This window comes from Monodon monoceros, unplaced genomic scaffold, assembly GCF_005190385.1.
Source record: "Monodon monoceros isolate NGI ecotype Baffin Bay Population unplaced genomic scaffold, NGI_Narwhal_1 Super_Scaffold_8, whole genome shotgun sequence".
In the NCBI taxonomy this organism is placed as follows: Eukaryota; Metazoa; Chordata; class Mammalia; order Artiodactyla; family Monodontidae; genus Monodon; species Monodon monoceros.
In genome coordinates, this window is record NW_021703785.1 from 64,365,317 (window position 1) to 64,385,490 (window position 20,174).

General features: G+C 33.8%; 1 protein-coding gene across 5 annotated transcripts in view; it reads right to left on the reverse strand.

Moving 5' to 3' along the window:
* Positions 1-20,174, reverse strand: part of NBEA (neurobeachin) — a 618,768-nt gene that overhangs the window by 539,340 nt on the left and 59,254 nt on the right. For all 5 annotated transcript variants that reach the window (XM_029209906.1, XM_029209902.1, XM_029209901.1 and 2 more), the window contains exons 5-8: positions 14,167-14,288; positions 12,038-12,164; positions 4,636-4,755; positions 2,603-2,749 (exon numbers count right to left, since the gene is read on the reverse strand). In XM_029209906.1, coding sequence (XP_029065739.1) covers positions 2,603-2,749; positions 4,636-4,755; positions 12,038-12,164; positions 14,167-14,288 — 516 coding nt within the window. The remainder of the gene's footprint in view (positions 1-2,602; positions 2,750-4,635; positions 4,756-12,037; positions 12,165-14,166; positions 14,289-20,174) is intronic.

The window sequence follows — 20,174 nt, forward strand, 5'->3', positions numbered from 1 at the left end:
CAACCAAATGGAGCTCCAAAATCAACTTAACTCAGAGTAAATTTTACTATACTACAGAAAGTTACACTGAGAAAGTCTGTATTTTACAAATTTCTTCCAAACCTAATGAGTTATTTAACTGATTAGTGATATCTTTCCTCATTTGCCATTTACCAAAGATAACCAAATACAAAATATTCACTGACAAGTTACACTGCTCAAAACCACATAAAGAAAATTATTTAGCACTCTCATGATCCACAGGTCAAAATCACTTGAGACAGGCTTCTGTCTGATATTCTGAAGACATTATTTGGGGGAGAATTAATTTATTTTATTTATTTTAAAGCCCAGATGTTGACATGTGATCTACATTAAGCTCAGAACCACAGACAATACTGTCTGACCAATACAACTTTTTTATGCTGTCTCTTTTCTCCAGAGATTTTGAGGCAAAAAATATAAATACTGTGTTACTATATAACAACTAATGATGTAAGCTTCATTTGTAAAATTTCAACTAATTAATATGTCCTACATACCTTAAAAATTCCACTGTAACCCACTATCGCTTCATTGACGGGGAGTGACCTTGCCTCCTACTTTACCAAGAAAATTGAGACTATAATGTGTGAACCACCTCAGCCTTTTTCCCTGTCATAACACAGTCTGATATTCATGTGCATCCTCTGCACCTTTCCTTCATTTTCTGAATTTCCAGAAATAACTTTTTAATGACAAAATTTTCGCAGATGCCTGTCCTGATAGTAATTGTACTTTTAAAATTTACAAGTTGAGAAAATATACATGCACCCATGGACTTACAGTCAACCTCCATTAACAATAAGGGGCCCAGCAGGCTATGCCTACAGACTGGGAACTTTCAAATCTTAATGAAATACATTTTCATGAAATGACCAAAATTTAGAGGCATTTTCTTTTAAAAGTTCTGACTCTGATGTAGGTACTCTATTGTCTATGTTAGGATTCAAGGAATAGATTCTTCATCACTTGGGTACTTGTGTACAAACAAGGTGACACAGAGTTACTACTTATTTTCACTGTTGGTATAAAAGAATGTGATAAGAAAGAGCCATGTGACAAATTGCTAAGTTTGCAAAGTGGTTCAGAACAATGTTTGCGCCTTTCTGAATGGAGAATTATATAACTGCTTATGTTTAACCCTTTTTCCTTTTTGCTGCCAAGAAGCTCCCACCAATTCTGAAATTTCACTATAGCAATCATACTGGATTTATGATGTGCACATCTGTATTTTCTTGATTTTCTACCTTTATTTATATTTCATTGGTTTGTCACTCTACTCAACATCACTCTGTTAGTGCTTGAAGAAAGCAACTTCACATATTAATATGGAACAAGTCAAAGAAGTATGAAAGGAAGGCAAGTTGCATATTAGCTCAAATATCTGAATTACAGAAACATTTCCATGCAAAGCCAACACATGGCCGAACTAGGACTCAAACCCAATAAAAGGACCTATGAAAGAAAAAGTGGCTGTACAAGCACAAATTCATTTCTAGCGATAGTAAAACAAATAAAATGATATGGACAAAAGATGGTAGTAAATACTGTCACCTTGACATAAAAATGACAGCACTATTGTCATTCAATATTATTATGGTTATTAAAATCATTGGGAACAGAAATATCTTTTAATAAGGGTAAATTCAAACTGTTACTTATATGTCCAATATAGAACATAAAAATTTAAAAAGAAATGTTAATCCAAAAATCCAAAGGCAAAGAAGAAATATTTTTAATGTTTAGTACTCCTTTTCTATAACACAATCTTCACATTGATTATTTAAACAGTAATTTAAAAAAAAAAAAAAACAACTCTTACATGAAAGACACTTGCTTCTTCAGAAATACAAATACTTTGACTTACACTGTAGAATTCTCTCTCAGCTCCAAACAGCTTGGGATATCACAATTCCTAATGTGACTTAAACAAAACTCACATATTTCCCCAGCCAGGTGTACTGCCCATTAAGAACTAATTCATATATGTGAACGTAATATCTTGCTTAAATATATCTTTGTTTTTAAAGTCAAAAAACCAGAAGGATATGATAAATCACATTAAATAATTAGTTTTGCAAAATTAGGATATGCACTACTGTACCCACTTCCTTGCCTACTGCAAAGGACAAACAAGAATAGAAGCTAAAACTGAGTAATTTCAGCTACATGTAATATTTTACATCATTTTCCTTCTAAATAATTAACTATTCTTTTCGAGTTATTTCTAACATTTCAATTGTTCATAATATAATTTATATATTTCAAAATTTGAGATTTCAAATACCACATTAAGCAATATGGTTTTATAAAATTTATTATTTCAGAATTATGTCAAGAAAAGCCACAGCTTCAACATTAGAAAACATTCTAAAGAATAAAAGAAGTTCATGAAGGGAAAATACTTAAAAAGTGAAAAAGCACCTTTGAAACAAAATGAAACATATAATAATAACTCAGTTCCAAAATACAGAGATGACTTTTAAACCACATTGAAGAAAGTCTATCATTATATATTACATTGTATCACATTTCACACCTAAAACTTTCCATAGAATTTATAATAAGATGGTTTTACTACCTTATATCCAGGTCCTAACTGATGAATTGCAAATATCTGTGCAGGGTTGAGGGCTTCACTGAACACGTACACGGCACCAAGTTGACCACAGAATACCCTATTTGCATCAGCAGTTTCTGAAGATCCGAGAAAGCACTTGTCATAGCTCTAGTTTTAAAAAGTCATAAAAAAATCAAATGTTTTACTTTGTAATGACAAAATATTTAAGGATACCTGCCTTCATTGTCAGGAATACCATAAAGCATAACAATAATAACAGAAGAAAGCAACAATTAAGACTCTATGGAGTATTTAAATAATAAAAACCAACTAAAGATTTTTTAGGGAAAGTTAATCAGTCAAATGTTTCATATTTATGGGCAAGCAAACAAACAATAACCACCTACTCAATAATCGCCTGACCAACTTTCCAAGTTCTATGGTTAAAAGCAAAAGGGCTTATAACTATTTATTTACAAAAGTAAAATAAATTTTAAAACAGTAATTATTTGTAATTGTCCACAGAAAGTCATCTGAATCAACATAATGACTATTCCAAATTTAACCATAAACACATTGGACTGAATTTTAAAAGTTCTACCTAATTTCTCCACTATGGATACATTTCTCTATTTCTCTACACTAACTTAAGGACACAAAGAAAAATCACTTCCTTCTCTTACATGAGTAGGAACTATGCAGAAGCAGATAAACAATAATCACCAAAATCTGCTGACTAAAGCAGATGGTACAGTGCTCTCCATCTGGGGAGTTCAGCACCTAAGAAACCGCACTTAACAAAACCCTTCCCACCTCTACTTCTTAAATCTCACCTAATACGTGGCCCCACCTATCCAGACCAGTGCAGTCACTGTTCAGTTCAGTCCTCCCAACCTCACAGGTTATTCTACACTGGAATAATGATAAGCAAGACATTATATATGTATGGAATCCCTTTGCTGCCTCAGTAAAATAACCAAAAAATTGTGAATGAGGTAGAAACAAAGACACTCCTCATAAAATACGCAATCTTTAATTAAAAGTGTAGGAAAAAGAACTGACTGCATAATGTACGTGTGTATATGTGTTATTGTCCAGGCCTCTCCAATTCTTGGAATATTATTGCAATTAAGTGAAAAATCAGTCTTTTCTCCCTTTCTCTTTTTAAATATGACTACAGAGTCATGACAATCAACAAAATCACTCTGCAATAGAAAAGACTGTCCCCTTTGGAGGGCAAATATGAAGCAGAATTTCATGTGAATATTCTAATTCTGAAAAAAATCATTCTCATAAATATTTATTGACTGTGACCCAACTATGAGTTTCTAGGACAGAACAAGCAAACTGTTTCTGTAAAGGAACAGACAGTAAATATTTCAAACTCTGCAATCTCTAACTCATTTCATCACAGATTCTTCTTTGATTTTTGTTTTGAGTCTTTAAAAAAAAAAAACAAAAACCTTAAAAAAAAAGTAAAAACCAAGATAAACTTTCTACTTCTGCCTCAAAGCTTTTGCACTCACTGCTTCCACTGAATAGGGTATTTCCTCCAAATATTCACATGACTTTCTCCCTCCACTCTTCTCACTAAGACCATCTCTGGACCATCTGGCTTCTCCCTTCCCTATACCTACACTTTTATATTTGTTCCCACTTAGTTTTTCTACGCAGTATTTATCACCATTTATCTAGTAAATAATAGTCGCATGTTATACTTATTCGTTCTGTTTAAGGTCTTGCTTTCCCATCAAAATAAGGTATAAGACACAACTTTTAACGCTTGAGATTCTGAAAAGAATAGAATACTGCATTTATATTTTTGACCTAATACTTAATAATTTGGCCAAGCAATTTTCCTTTTTTTTTGTATCATTAATCATATCTTTTAGCAATTTAATTATACTAAATTAAACCAAGAGTTCACTTAATAGAAAAAAATTTCTAAGTAAAACTATTGTTTCTACCAAACTATTTTATTATTCAATTCATGCTATAAACAGTGATAGATCAAACACTCAAATACATTAAAATACAGATAAATAAAAACTTACATCATTTGTGTTAACATGCCAAGCCATATCACCATAGGACACCAGCTGTCCATTAACATAACACCGAATTTCACTGTTCCTCCATCGATTGTAAATGTGGACAATGCTGATCATGTACCACTTAAATGAAAAAAAATTTAGGATATCAATATGTAATGTTTAGTTATTACTGTTTAAAAGCAACCATAACATTTATCCCACACTACAAAAAATTGCTTGAAGGAATATTAATGATCATCCACTAGCATTTTTTCAAATTCCCTTTCCCATTTCTCATTTTACAGGCGAAAAAAATGACTCATAAAGAATAAATGTGTGATGGAGATGGAGCAAGAATGCTTTCAGCTCTGGACTGACATCCTTCCACTATACCAAGATCCAAAAATTGTGGAAATACAATTATATTTATGCTCATTCATTTAATAACATTTGCATTGTGCCAGGCGCTGCAAATACCCAGTTTTTACAGACAGACCACAGGTTCAAACTCTTCTGGAATTTATGGAGCAGTGGAAGAGCCATACATTAGACAAGTAACAAATACAGAATTAAAAATCATGATGATTACTGTGGGGAGATAAGAACAGTGTAAACTGAGAAAGAATAACCTAGGATTCTACTTTGGATTGAATGGTCAGGAGATATCTGTCAAGGAAAAAAAATTTAACATTTATAATAAGATTCAGATCATTTCAATTCCACAATTTAGAATTATTAAATCCAGGAATAATTATATTTAACTTAATAATGTGCGACTATTAATTAAGAATCAAGGAATGAGTTTATACTCAGCTCTCATTTTATAGTTACCAGTGTCAACAAAAAGCATTTTAAAGTCTAGTTTCATATGAGATGATTTAAGTTCTATAACAATTTGTGGATCTAATCCTTGGCCTCTTTGGAGTTAATAGCCTAATGCAGATAATATAGAAATATTATTTCTAAGCTACAGAAAAATACAAATGATTTATAGATATTTAAACAATTATGCTTTCATCAGTTAAGAGAGATTTAGACTAGTTTTCCCCAAAAACATAAAAATATAAAGTACAAAGTTTGTTCTTCAGATTAGTTAAAAGCACTATTCAATTTATTTCATACATATTTTGCATAATATAAAGCCATAAGAGTAATTCTTAACCACTAAAATATTAATCATTTCAAGGTATCTGAAATACTTTGAACAGAATTCAATTTTATTCATTTTGATTTAGAAAATAAAAATAGTGCACTGAACAACTCACAGAAGACAGTAATACAAGCAACACTTTTCCTCAATTACATAAAAAAAAAAGTCAGGTCAAACCACTTAACCCCTAAAACATGTCTGTTTTAAAGCTGTTTTATTCTAGATCATCCTTAATTTACTGCAAACTGAGGCTTTCACCTGACCTGAAAGCAACATATATGTTGGCCCTGGTTAAAATTAGAAGAAAATCTTCAAAGTTGGTCATTTAGTGACTCATGTTTCTAAATATTATAAAATTATAAAGAAACTGAGCTTAAAATAAATTTAAGAAAAATCTTATAGAAGTTTACATGTATAAGAATTAAAATTTACCTCTCTAACACTCATTGAGTTTAAAAAATTTCAACCAGAATGCTATCTGGGTAAAACAGGAGATACAATCTTTATATTTTAGAATAAAATTTTTAGAAATTTTAAATGTCTAAATACAACAGACATAAATAAATATCTATTAATAGATAGATATTGCCCAAAGACAATTTTAATATATGAAAATTACGAAAAACTGTTCCTAATACATATCTGACACCCATAAATAAGATACCACGGACTATATTTCTATTTATTTTTTATCTACTATTTCTTCATTATGGGATTTTTTTCTGATAAAATTGATATTATTTACTCCTCAAAGTCGTTCATTCAAAGAATTTACTGTGGGCCTACTTCATGGAAAGTGTCCCCCAGATCGTAGGCACATAAAGAAATGTAACATATACAGCCTAAAGGAGGTTTCATTAGAGAAACAAACATGAAAGCAACTATAAAACAATGGATAATATCTAAATTACACATATGGGAGCAAAAGAAGTAATGACTAACTGAGGGTAGGTAGAAAGGAAAGACAGAGAAGGAAGGCTAACAGAGAAGAGTTCACTAAAAGAGTAAAATAAAGCTTAAGACTAAATTTGAAGGATGAATAGAACAGTTGAGTAAACAAGGGGGAAACATTCCAGGCAGAAGAAACTTAATATGGTACATGGAGCACAGTGGTTTGACAAAACTTTTCTCAGTGTTCAGGTGTGGTAGGCAAAATAGACAAAGACCAGATCATAAAGAGACCCAGAGTTCACTTTTTGTAATCGGCCTTTACTTTTTGCATAATGTGGTATAACTAAAGAATTTTGAGCAGGAAACTGAAATGATCATCTCCATAGTTTAGGAACATAACTGGCAGCAGTAGGGAAGTGGGGCAGTTAGGCAAGTGTGGATGAAGATAAATGAAAATCACAGCAAAGGTCCAGGTAAGAAAACCATAGGAGCCTACACTAAGACAAAGGCATTGGTAATTTTAAAAAGCGGGGACAGGAACTAATTAACAGAACTGACTGGAACTGCTAATATAGAAAAGGGGAGTCTAAGATGGTTTCCAATTTTTCACTTAAATGGGTAGTGGTACCATCAACTTAAGATAACTAATATAGTTATCCAGTTATTAGCCAGGTAATTAAGTTTGGATTTATAAACAGAGTTTGCTTTTGGTCATAACACTAACATTAAAGGTTAAATGGGTGAATAAATGAATACACAATTTAATGAATGAATTGATCTCAGAATGAATAATACTTATTTATAGGAAAATTAACCTTTCTATTCTCTTTCCTTAGTAAATCAAGATATACTCTACAGATAACAGACAAGTGCCTTTTTAAATCAAAAGAGCACAAGTTTTGACTTGATATTTTTTGACTAAAGGAAACAGGAGTAAACTCGGAGATTATATATGCATACTGATACTATACATGTATGTTGAGGTCTACATTTAGTTTGAAACTCAAAAATAGATCTATACAAGAAATACAACAACAGGAACAAGAAAAAAGGATGTATATTAAGAATTCATCAGAAAAATGTAATATGATATTTATACAAATATCAATTGTAGCTAACATGTATTGAGTAAATTTACTACATAGTAGGTAATGTGCTAATTGTTTACATTCACTTTCACAAGGTCAAACATCTGGTTAAGTGGTACCACTAGGAAAGCACTTTTTGATAGTCTAGCTAAACCCCTTATTAGGCAGGATAACAACTTAGCTAGGGTATACCCTGAAAAAACTAAAGAAAGGGAAAAAAATAAAAAATGGAGTTATCTCGAATAATGAAACAGTAAAATCAAATACTAATGATTTTCAAGATTTATAAAAATCTTTACAGAAGGCCTTTCAAAACCCACATCACTCCCTGATCCTGCTCCTAACAAGATATATATAGAGAGAGAGACCTATAACTGGGAATGCATTTTTCAAAGGGGAAAAATGTAAAGACAGAGAGAGAAAGAAAGGGAGAGGGAGAGAACAAAGGGGTTAAATTGCTTTTTATTAGTTAATGGCAGTTTTATTTGATCCTTAACTTGACGCTGTTTTCTTATTTATACTCTTTACACCACTGTTTCTTAAACTTGTCCGATGAGAAAAATCACCTAGAGCATTTGTTAAAAACTCATATTCCTGACATGAAAATGGTAATTCCATGAATCTGTATTTCTAACAAGCTTCCACTAAAATTCTAAGTAATTTGGCACATTTGGCAAACTCTGTCTGGGTAGCATCCCAAATCTAATAAATCAGAATTTCTAGAGGAGAGGCAATGAGATTTATATGAAAAAAAGTGGGATTTGTATCAAGAAAATATAACTCCCATTCTAATGTATAAATTTATTTAGAATCATTACTTTTAAGCTATTTTCTAAGTATATATTAATGAATTATTGTTAAATTGACGTTCTTTAATAGAAATAATTATTAAACTATCCCTTACATAAGAGAAAGATTTTTATTAGACTCATGTAAAAATAAAAATATATATTTGAAAACCCCATCCAAAATAATATTTTCTTCAGTATGTGGCACAATACACATGGGATCATAAGCAAACAAGAAAACAAACAAAAAGGAAAGAAAAAGAAATGAAGCATTCTCACCACCTTATATGGGCTCATCAAATCTGTTATGGTTGTTCCTGTGGATAAGGGGTAGAGTATGCCCTGAAGAAGGTGAACAAAATCACTGCTCTATATCCAAGAAAGACCCTTGAATCTGGAAGGGGGACCAGGCCTTAAACATGTGGGAAGGAGAACTATACTTCTTATTTTTTTTATACAGCAGGTTCTTATTAGTTATCCATCTTATACATATTAGTGTATATATGGAGAACTATACTTCTGTCCCTTGTTTTTTTAGACTCTGGACTTTCAAATGTTTCGTTACTGTGACACGAAGATGGAGTCCAGTAAACAAAAGAAAGATCTCTCTAGTAAACCCCAGCTGATAATGAGTGAATTATATCTATATATCTAATGATACAGTTGCATGTTTCTCTGCATTTTCTCTTGTTATTCTTTACCTTTAAACAGACTTTTAAAAGTACATTTCAACTTGGTCTCTGAATATCCATATTCTAGCGGATATTAAGCAAAGGTATATTTCATGTGTCTAAACATTAACAGGAGAGCAACATCCCTCTCCTTGAAGCCATCATTACTTAAGAAGCTGAATTTAGTGAAACCTTCAATCTCAGGAAACAAGATTCAGGGCTGCTAGGATCAGCTGAATCTCCCTCAAGAAAAGTCTTTGTATTACCAAATCTGGAGGTTTAACATTAGACTTAGAAAGGGAGTTCATCATCTATAAATCCATAGTGGAGGACAGCATACACACATATACACTAACCAGTTACTCTGAAGTTTGAATCTCTAGTCTAAAAACTGGTTCTGTTACCTAAACCAAATAAGGTTAGAGGAAGAAGGAGGAAGAAGAATAAGAAAAGAGAGAGGAGGGAGAGGAGAAGAAGGGGAAAGAAAAGGGAGATGAAAAGGATGAGCAAAAGAGAAGGAGGAGGAGGTAAAGGAGGAAAGGGAGAGAAGAAGGTAGAATTATAATTACAGTAACATAATTCCTCAGATCTACAATTAAAGTCACAAAGCTCATATAAAAGTTTGCCTTGGAATAATCTTTGAATGAATAATGATTGTTGAAATACTTTAATATTGTTTTCATAGATGTGCAGAAAATTTAAAAGATACCGCATGATTTCTGTATATTATATAGTGCATTTACATACTATACACAAATTATATATAATAATATATTATAAATAAATTATATATAGTATATACCAAAATTTTAGGATCAGAATGAAGATCTAAGAATGTGGCAGTTGTTGGCATTCGAAGTAACTGTGTTTTCCATTAAACCTGTGCAAAACACTTTTTCAAAAAGCATAAAATCTCTCTTAATGGTCATGGATATTGCTCTATTCTCTACAATTCCAAAAATTAACTTAGCTTTGCAATATGCATTATTATGCTGAAACAACAACAAAAAAGGCTAGTAAGCTTTAGATTTTAAATGTGTATAACATAGCAACAACCTAAATTGCTCGGTCTTTATTGCCATGACTACTTTTCTTCTTACTGCCACATGGAAAAGGTTCTTGGGATACTTACCTACAAAGAAGCACTGACCACAACAAGGCATGCCCTTTTTCTCACTGTATCAATAGTAATACCCCATTTATTTCATACTACGGGGAAATAAACTGCTCAATATAAATTAGCTGTCCAAATAAATGTAACTTACTCCTTTAGGAAAGAAAACGGTTTTTGGTTGTTAAAGTCATATTTTACTTATTTATCTAACATATATCATTGACAGTCTACCAAGTTCAATACTCTGTATTAGGCATATGAGGAAATACAAAATTGAATCTAACACATAGCTTAGTCTCAATAGTTACTAAATAATACACATATAAATGAATAATAAAGGTTTAAAAGAAATAACAGCCATAAGAAATACTGAAATAATATGCTGAAAGAGAGACTGTATCTGCGGAGCAAAGCAAGGCAAATCAGGGACAGATTCCACGGAAATCTTATGTGAAATGGAACATAACAATGGGGTGGGATTTAAGACCTAGAGCTGAGAGTAAGGGGACAAGTAAATGTATTTCAGGCCAGAGACCGAACATTTGAAAAGGAAAAGATAAAAAAGTGAAGCATGTATATCAGCTCAGTTTTGCCAAAATAAAAGGTTTAAGTAAAAAGCTGAAAATAAAATCCAAATCATGAAAGACTAGGCTAAAATTTTTAATTTATTCTGTAGTAAGTAAGAAGTAAATGATTGGTTTGAACAGTGAAATAATATGATCAGGAATATAAATCAGGAGGAGGAAGAGGAGGAGACAGAGGATACAAGATAAAAAGAGAGCAATATGAAGAATCTAAGCAACATGTAAAGAATTTTATAAAGGTGAAAGCTATATTTTAGCAATACTAAGTATAGGACTTGGAAATTTAACTGACTGATACAAAGATCAAAGAGGGGCTGAAGCTGACTCAAGTCCCCACTACTATGAAGACAGTAGCCTCTTAATCAAAACAGAGGACTTGGGCTTCCCTGGTGGCGCAGGGGTTGAGAGTCCGCCTGCCGATGCAGGGGACACAGGTTCGTGCCCAGTCCGGGAAGATCCCACATGCCGCGGAGCGGCTGGACCCGTGAGCCATGGCCGCTGAGCCTGCGCGTCCGGAGCCTGTGCTCCGCGACTGGAGAGGCCACAACAGTGAGAGGCCCGCGTACCGCAAAAAAAAAAACAAAAAAAAAACAGAGGACTTAAGAACATGAATGATATAGGACTGGGATGGCAAATTCAATGTTACACATTCTGAGGCTGCGGGGCCAGAAAGACATTCACTTGGCCATATCTCACAGGGAGATGAGAATATAAGAATAAAGCTCTGGAAATAAGAATAGAGGAGGAAAGCTATCATAAAACTGAATAAAAATTCCCAAAAAAACATAAGCTTCACAAAAGCAAGGATGCTGTCTGTTTTGTTCACTGTCATATCTCCTGTGCCTACGACAAACAGTGTCTGGCACTCAGTAAACACATATTGAATGTTCACTGAAAGAATGCCATACAACAGATCACAGCAAGAGAGAGAATGAGAGAGGTCAGGAGCCTGATCTTTTTATGTCAAAAGTCAGATATAAAAGTAGAAAGAAAATGCAGATAAGGATAAGAGGAAAGCAGTAGGAGTCACGAGAAAACCAATAAAAGAGAATATTACAGAAGTCATAATAGGTGAGTTTTAAGAGAGTGGGACTGGTGAATTGTGTCATTCTCAATAAATAATTTACTTATACCTACCTTGCGTGGTTGAAAATCATACTTCACACAGTGCTGAAAACCTTTTCCTTTGGACTTCAGTGATGTGACTATCAGGCAATTGCCAACGAAATGAGCAGAGTAACCAACTCCTTTGCTAGTACGAAAACTGCAAAGAAAACTGAGAATAGTGTAATATCCTCTGTGACAAAGAACAAGATATCTAAAGATTAGTATTATACAAATAATATAAAACATAATTATAAAAATAAAACTTATATCCCTATAGAGTAGAAGGGGTATTACATGTACCAAATAAAGACTAAAACATGAAAAGTTTAGAACAACTAAAAGAAGGCATTTAAATTGGGAAAATAGAAGACTATAGAACCTTTTAATATTTCAATTTAAAATATCACAAATACATAAAAACAAATTAATAGCCAACAAAAGCCTACCAAGTAGATTTCATATACCTTCAATGACCACCTGGAATTAACAAATACAGAAATCATGTACACAGTTAATGTTTTCAAAATCAACTGGCTCTTTAATTCTACTATATCTTTGAAAATAGCTTACAACTTTACCAAAAAAAAAAGTCACGGCCAATTTTGATAAATAACGTAGGTAATCAAGCAAAGGAATACATTTGCACTCAAAAAAAGAAACAAGATGTGACTATGAAATATAGTTATTTTCTTCTAGAGGAGCACTCCTCCAGCTGTGAATTCAATCACAATATATATTAAAAAAAAAAAAGAACAAAACCTGTAAATGTTTTGACAAATGACAGTATTATTGAAATAAAAATATGATCTCCCAAAATGACCTTTCTTTTTTTTTTTTAAATGTACACAACATATGATCTTATGTAAATGGTATCATATCTTGTATGGCACAGTGAGCATTCAGAGATGACTTTTTTTTGGGCTGTGTTGGGTCTTCGTTGCTGCGTGCGGGCTTTCTCTAGTTGCAGCGAGCAGGGGCTACTCTTCGTTGTGGTGCGCAGGCTTCTCATTGCAGTGGCTTCTCTTGTTGCGGAGCATGGGCTCTAGGCACCTGGGCTTCAGCAGTTGTGGCTCGTGGGCTCTAGAGCACAGGCTCAGTAGTTGCGGCACACAGGGTTGGTTGCTCTGCGGCATATGGGATCTTCCTGGACCAGAGATGGAGCCCGTGTCCCCTGCATTGGCAGGAGGATTCTTAACCACTGCGCCACCAGAGAAGCCCCCAAAATGACCTTTCTGAAGTTCATCCCCATTTATGTTTGGAAGTTCAGATGCTTGTTAAAACTCTTTCTCATTACTATCCATATATAATCTTTTGTAATAGAGTTTACAAGTTATTAATAGCTCACATTTTTCTACACTCACATTTCTGAACAGTCATTGTACAAAAAGCACTTTAAATATTATGCTACCATTAAATCCTATGTGATATGTACCATTATTATCCTCATTTTACAGTTGAAGACACCAAAGCACAGAATAAACAGTAAATGGTAAAGGCAGAACTTAAACTCAGGCAATCTTATTTCAGAGCACTGCAAGTATTAAATGAGGCAATACATGTAAGCACTTATAATGCCTAGTACATATAGTAAGATAACAAACGAAACTTTTATGTTCTTATTACTTGGCATTATTGGTACACTAAAATCATCACGTTCTGAGTCCTTACAGGTCAACCCATTGTTGGGTTGATGAACCCATTCTGTTAGTTATCTACCAAATAATTAATCTTATCTAATTATAACTTCTCACATGGTTACCAAAATCAATATTTTTAAAGCATACCTTAATTATGCTCACAGAACCATGTTAAGTCAAAAAGCAAAGTGAATGAAATCTGGTAGGAGTTTGTTGTTGTTGTTTTGTTTTGTTTTTTTTTACTAAGAACACACAATTGAACTATGCAGACTGGAGATAGGAGGTCTGTAACCCTTGACTCTTAAACTGTAATTGAGGGAAAAAATAGTGAGGCAGGTTGCCTAGAATCAACAGCAAAAAGTGAATAAAATAAACTGACATAACTGTATCTTTGTAGTTTTAACATATATTTATTTATTTACTTATTCTATTTAATATGTTGCCTTGACACTTGACACTGTTCCATATTTACAAGATTGAAATGCTTAAGACAAAAGTACTAAAATTAAATATATTACTTACCAATAAAGATAAGGTTTATCCTTATCAACATTAATGTTATTTAATGGATCCATACGAAACCAAGTGTTTAGGGTGAAGCCATTCTGATAAGGCCACTTTGCAATAGGAGGCAATGCAATTGCCTACAAGGTAATGGAAAAAGATACAAAAGTATCAGTTAAAGAAAATGTAATAGTAACTAAGGTCAAGTATGGCTTCCACAGATTAAAAAACAATGAAGGTATAAATATCAAAGAATCATGGACAAATATAAAAATAGAAACTATTATCATATTAAGATAATCTATTAATATTGTTTGTTGACTCTAGAAGCATTATTTTCAAATATTCAATGAATCAAGTTTCATATCTAAGTTACGTAGTATGGTTCAGACTGTATTCCAAGAAGTCCACCTCCAAGTTCACCAATATACAGTCCCTTATACATATGCTCCAGAATTTTCAGTTTTCTATAGTTTATGTTAGGTTTTCAGTAATATTTCACTTGATTAAAGAAAGCTGAATTTTCAAATCCAAAAGCAATAGTTAATGGAATAAATACTGAAGAAATATAAGTATTAAGAAATGATATTAATACTAAAGTAAGAGATTTATCATTCAGAAACTGAACCATTGAAATTTATGACCAAAAACGATTCAAATCCACTCACAAGTAGGAAAGGAATAATATAGTATTCAGTAGGTAATAGTAATAAAAAAAAATCTAGACATTCTAAGGAAAAAATGAGAAAGTGGTATATTACTTGACTTGAAGTCAAAAAACATCTGAGTGGATTTACTTATCTTTCTGTGAGATATCTAAATTCCTTCACATAAAAGATAAGTACCCTTTATGATTTTTTAAAAATTTATTTATTTTATTTTTGGCTGTGTTGGGTCTTCATTGCTGAGCGCAGGCTTTCTCTAGTTGCGGTGAGTGGGGGCTACTCTTGGTTGTGGTGCACGGGCTTCTCATTGCAGTGGCTTCTCTTGTTGTAGAGCACGGGCTCTAGGTGTGCGGGCTTCAGTAGTTGTGGTGCAAGGGCTCTAGAGCGCAGGCTCAGTAGTTGTGGCGCACGGGCTTAGTTGTTCCGCGGCATGTGGGATCTTCCCGGACCAGGGCTCGAACCCGTGTCCCCTGCATTGGCGGGCAGATTCTTAACCACAGCGCCATGAGGGAAGCCCCCGTTTATGATTTTATAACTGATCTGTTCCTCCAAACAGATCCTTCGTATTGCTGATAATGATCTTACTCAAATATAACATATAGCTTCCATATAAAAATCCTCTGCATATAAAATAAAGTTTAAATTTCTTCAGGTTATACAAGGCTGTTCACACACACTGTGGCTCCAACAAACCCTTTCAATCTTATTCTCTTCTTGGACCTTACCCCACTTTCCAAAGTATATCTAAACACAGCAGCTGTTCCACCTGTTCTGTTACAGCTCCCCTTTTTGTACATGATGCTACTTCTGTGCAAAACACTTCCTCCAACAAGATCCCAATTACCCTCAATACCAGGCTAATATCTCCTTCTCCTGTGAAGCTTTCCTGGACTTCACCCCAGTCTAGTTTCTCTTTTCATTGTTTTTCCATAGCACTTAGTACCTAAATCTACAATAGCTTATTCTAACAAGCTGCTTTTGTGTCTACCAATGAGTTCCCAAAGAGTAAGAAATATAGTTTATACTCCCAGCATTGAGACTTAAGACATAGAAAATAATATGTGATCAATGAAAAATCTCAAAGTGGCAAAGCGCCTGCTGCATAAATAAAAACAAAATGAAAACACACACACAAAAACACATAAACACACATACCATTTCAAATGAAGACTCAAACCCTAACAATGAATAAAAATTTTCCTATACAATGTCCTCTCAGATTTTAATATTTAAGCAATTAGTCCAGGCACTTTAATTGTCAATACAGCCTTTTTTCGACTTTTTAAAAAGGGAAATATTTTACTTTGTTTTTTTGTTTGCTAGCAAAATGCAATTCTTGCCAAGTTTACTGCTGGTTAATACCTCCATAAGTTTCACTAAACTAGACTTCACTTACTATAGCTGCTTCAGAGTACCAAGGTAAACAGGAGAAATATTTATTGAGGACATTGAAAAGTGAAGTGATTCTATAGAATTATAATAATAGCTTAACAAATATATTAATTTGCTCATAATGCCTGTGGAACACAATTGGAACAGGGTCAGATTCATGGTTTCCAACCTCTGGCCACAACCAGCATACCCAAGTGCCCTTTCATACCAGCCACGGCAGTCCATGACAGCACTATCATAGCGGCGTTAATAAGCACGCAGAGTGCAGCCCATTCCTTCTCTTTTCCCCCATTACTCCACATGCCCAAGAGATCTCTTACTTCCAACCAGTGGCCCTAGCACTTTCTATATCATCAGTCTTATCATCTGGTCTACTGAGCCCTACATTGGAACTTACACGCTGCATTAAACTAAGAGATACAGGAAAGAATTTGAGACAAGCTGTTCTTCATGTTTTCCAGAACTACACTTCCACCACAGTAGGACTGAGAGAGTCCTAAATCGCATTCAGTTGCAAACACTAGTGAACCAAAATACAACAGAAAAACAAAAAAAATCTCACAAAAGAAAAAGCTAATAAGCTTGAGTGATAATGAAATAATAATAGTCTTTGGTCTTGCTACAACTGGTATGAAACACCTGAGAGGCTCTAGGACTGCATTTTTCTTAGTTTCATTGTGGACTTCTAAAAATTTCATAGATAAATAAGGATCTTTATTATGGCCAATCTCTTCAACAAGATAGTTACTTCTACTCAAGGACATTCTCTTAAAATTATTTTTTTATTACATATGTATTTTAAATTTATTATTTTTTTACTGAAGTATAGTCTTCAATATGTAACGGCTAGAAAAAATGTTTTAGGGACCTGAACTCTCCCATTTCTAGAGGGTATGTCTCAACTTCCTGCTCCAGTTACCTACCAACCAGCTCCTTCTTACAGTGCACATCGTATTCCTAGCCTTTTCCAACTGTTTAACTGATGCATACACTCTCCCTTAAGGCACAAAAGCTAACTTTGCAGAGTACTGCCTTATGTGGAATCCAGACCCATTTACTCCCCAACCGTTTGTGCCTGATCACCCATTTTCTAGACTCTTTATATTTCCTTCTAATCCCATGGCGATAATGGCATGACCTTTGGGCTATCTCTATGATTTTGGATTTAAGCTGCCTTCACATTTCCTCTGTATTTCCTTCTACAATATTCTGGTATCCACAATTGGGTATCCCTCATTGTGTCCAATGAGTCCATAGGACCCTGAAATCTATATCCCTCACTGTCTCCTGGACTAGCTGACTCCAAAATTTATATTCTTATCTGTTGCAATTTGCAGAAAAAATGATTTTGATGTTCATATAGGATGCTTTCAGTTAACTATTTCAGTCAATAGAAGAGTGTACTATTTCTTAAATTAAGCAAATTCAAGAAATAACCATAATCATGAAAAGCAAATCTAGACAGTATATCCATAAAGGTCACAGAGCACGTAAAATGCCATCCTACATTTGTCATTCACCTTTACACTAATCACTGCAGAATTCAACTAACTCTCTGTAAGTATTACCAAATTGCTCATATAGAGGCAGCCGGCTCATAGTAAGGCATCTCCACAATATAAAATACAATTCAGAAGGCCTAGCATATATGGTTATTTTGGAGGGAAAGTAAGTTGTATCATGATTTTAATCACGTAAAGCCACTGCTATGAGCAGTGGTCCAAACAGTATGTACCCTCTTGTTACTAAGATGCCACTGGTTCATGCTCATCCAGAAGCAGATTATCAAACACACTGTAATGGTAAGGGTTTTAAAATCAGCTCCTATCTGAATTTTTCAGCAGTTCAATAGCAGAAGTAACATGTCTGAAAATTAGCCAATCCATTGTTAAATGAAACGCAGGCAAATTTTGGTTCAGGTTGTGACTCTACTTTAAGACTCTGAACAATGTTATACTGTAGAGGCTTACTTAGTTTTCTCAACTGATGTAACAACAATAATATCATTTATCTTATATAGCTTGTATGACTCAAATGAAATAATAGTTATAAATGTTCTAGTTCCTTCCCTGCTTCCTCCTCTACAAAGGATATACTCTTGATCCAAATTACCCCTTATGGAAACGAGTGATGCAGGAAAAACCAGGAAAGGCGGAAGAGATAGTGTAAGTCCACCAATATCCCCTGAGCAAAAACAATTCAAACATACACTACTACTAACATATAAATAAAATTATCTCTCTGTGTGTGTATGTGTGTGTAAAATGCATTGCATACCAATAGGTAATTGGTGATCGAATGGCTAAAAACGGATTAACTGCCATCTTACTGAGGCAATTCAGGCAATTTATTAAAACAGTTATTAATTCCGTTTTAATTAAACTTTGTTAATTCTATATATAAAACAGCAACTTGCTTATGTTTCAGTCAAAACACTTTGCTCTTCTTCCCCATACCTTAGACTGAAATCTATCAGATGTCAGGTCAACAACAGCTCTGTAAAATGTATTAGAAATACATATGTGTATAAGTAGAACTATTACATATAAAATAACCCTCATCCCCTTAGGGACAGTGACAGTGTTTTCTCTGCTAAGTACCACAATATACATACATATTATATATGCTCTACACTAACAAACTGATATGTAAAATGATTTGCTTCCATCTTGAAAGTGTTTTGTTTTTTTTTTAACGTTCCTATTTTTGTTTCACAATTGGTAGAAACTAACTTAAAAGATTAGTAACAAAATAGTCAGGAAAAAATATAAAATCAGGATAATGGTTGATGAAATGGGAGATTGAAAGGACATTTAAGTACCTGTAATAACCAAAGAGCAATAAATATTTTTACATTATGTTTTACAACTTATATAGTGCTTAAATAGTATATTATTTCATTACAGGCTCACAATAACCCTATTCCATTATAAAATGCTAATATTTTACATGAAAGTAAGCTAAGAAACACTAAGGGCTAGTCCTCTACAGTAATGAACTAGAGGATTCAGAAATCAAAGCCGGTTCTTCTAGCCAAAAATTACACATACGCTCTACAATGCTACCATGTATATTGAAATGATGAAATCAAGCTTACTGAGAAAGCTAGTTGAAAAGAACAACAAAATGGATAAACTTCCAGCTAGACTGACTGGAAAAAATATAGTAACAAGAATGAAAGAGGAGGCATCACTACATATCCCATAGACATTAAAAGGATAACAGAGGATATGATTAACAACTTTATGCCAATATATTCAACAACTTAGATTAACTGGACAATTACTTGAAAGACACACACTACCAATGCTTACTCAAAACAAACAGAAAATTTCCCTATATCTACTACAGAAATTAAGTTTGTAGTTTATTATTATTATTATTTTGTGTGTGTGTGTGTGTGTGTGTGTGTGTGTGTGTGTGTGTGTGGCCTCTCCCGTTGCGGAGCACAGGCTCCGGACACGCAGGCTCAGCGGCCATGGCTTATGGGCCCAGCCGCTCCGCAGCATGTGGGATCTTCCCGGACCGGGGCACGAACCCGTGTCCCCTGCATCGGCAGGCAGACTCCCAACCACTGAGCCACCAGGGAAGCCCAAGTTTGTAGTTTAAAACCTTCCCACAAACAAAACTCCAGACCCAGATGGCTTCAATAGTGAATTCTAGCACACATTCAAGAATAAGTATTATCAATTCTACACAAACTCTTCAATAGAGAGAAACAAATACTTCCCAACTCATTTTATGAGGAATTACCCTAACATCAAAACTGGAGAAAGCTATCACAGGAAAAGAAAAATAGATCGTCAAATCACTCATAGAAATAATTGCAAAGTTTCTTAGCAATATGTTAGCAAATCAAATCCAGTGTTGTATGAAAAGGTTATTACACTGCGATCAAGTAGTTTTTATCCCAGGAATGCAAAGGTGATTTAATACTGAAATATCAGTCACTGTAATTCATCATATTAA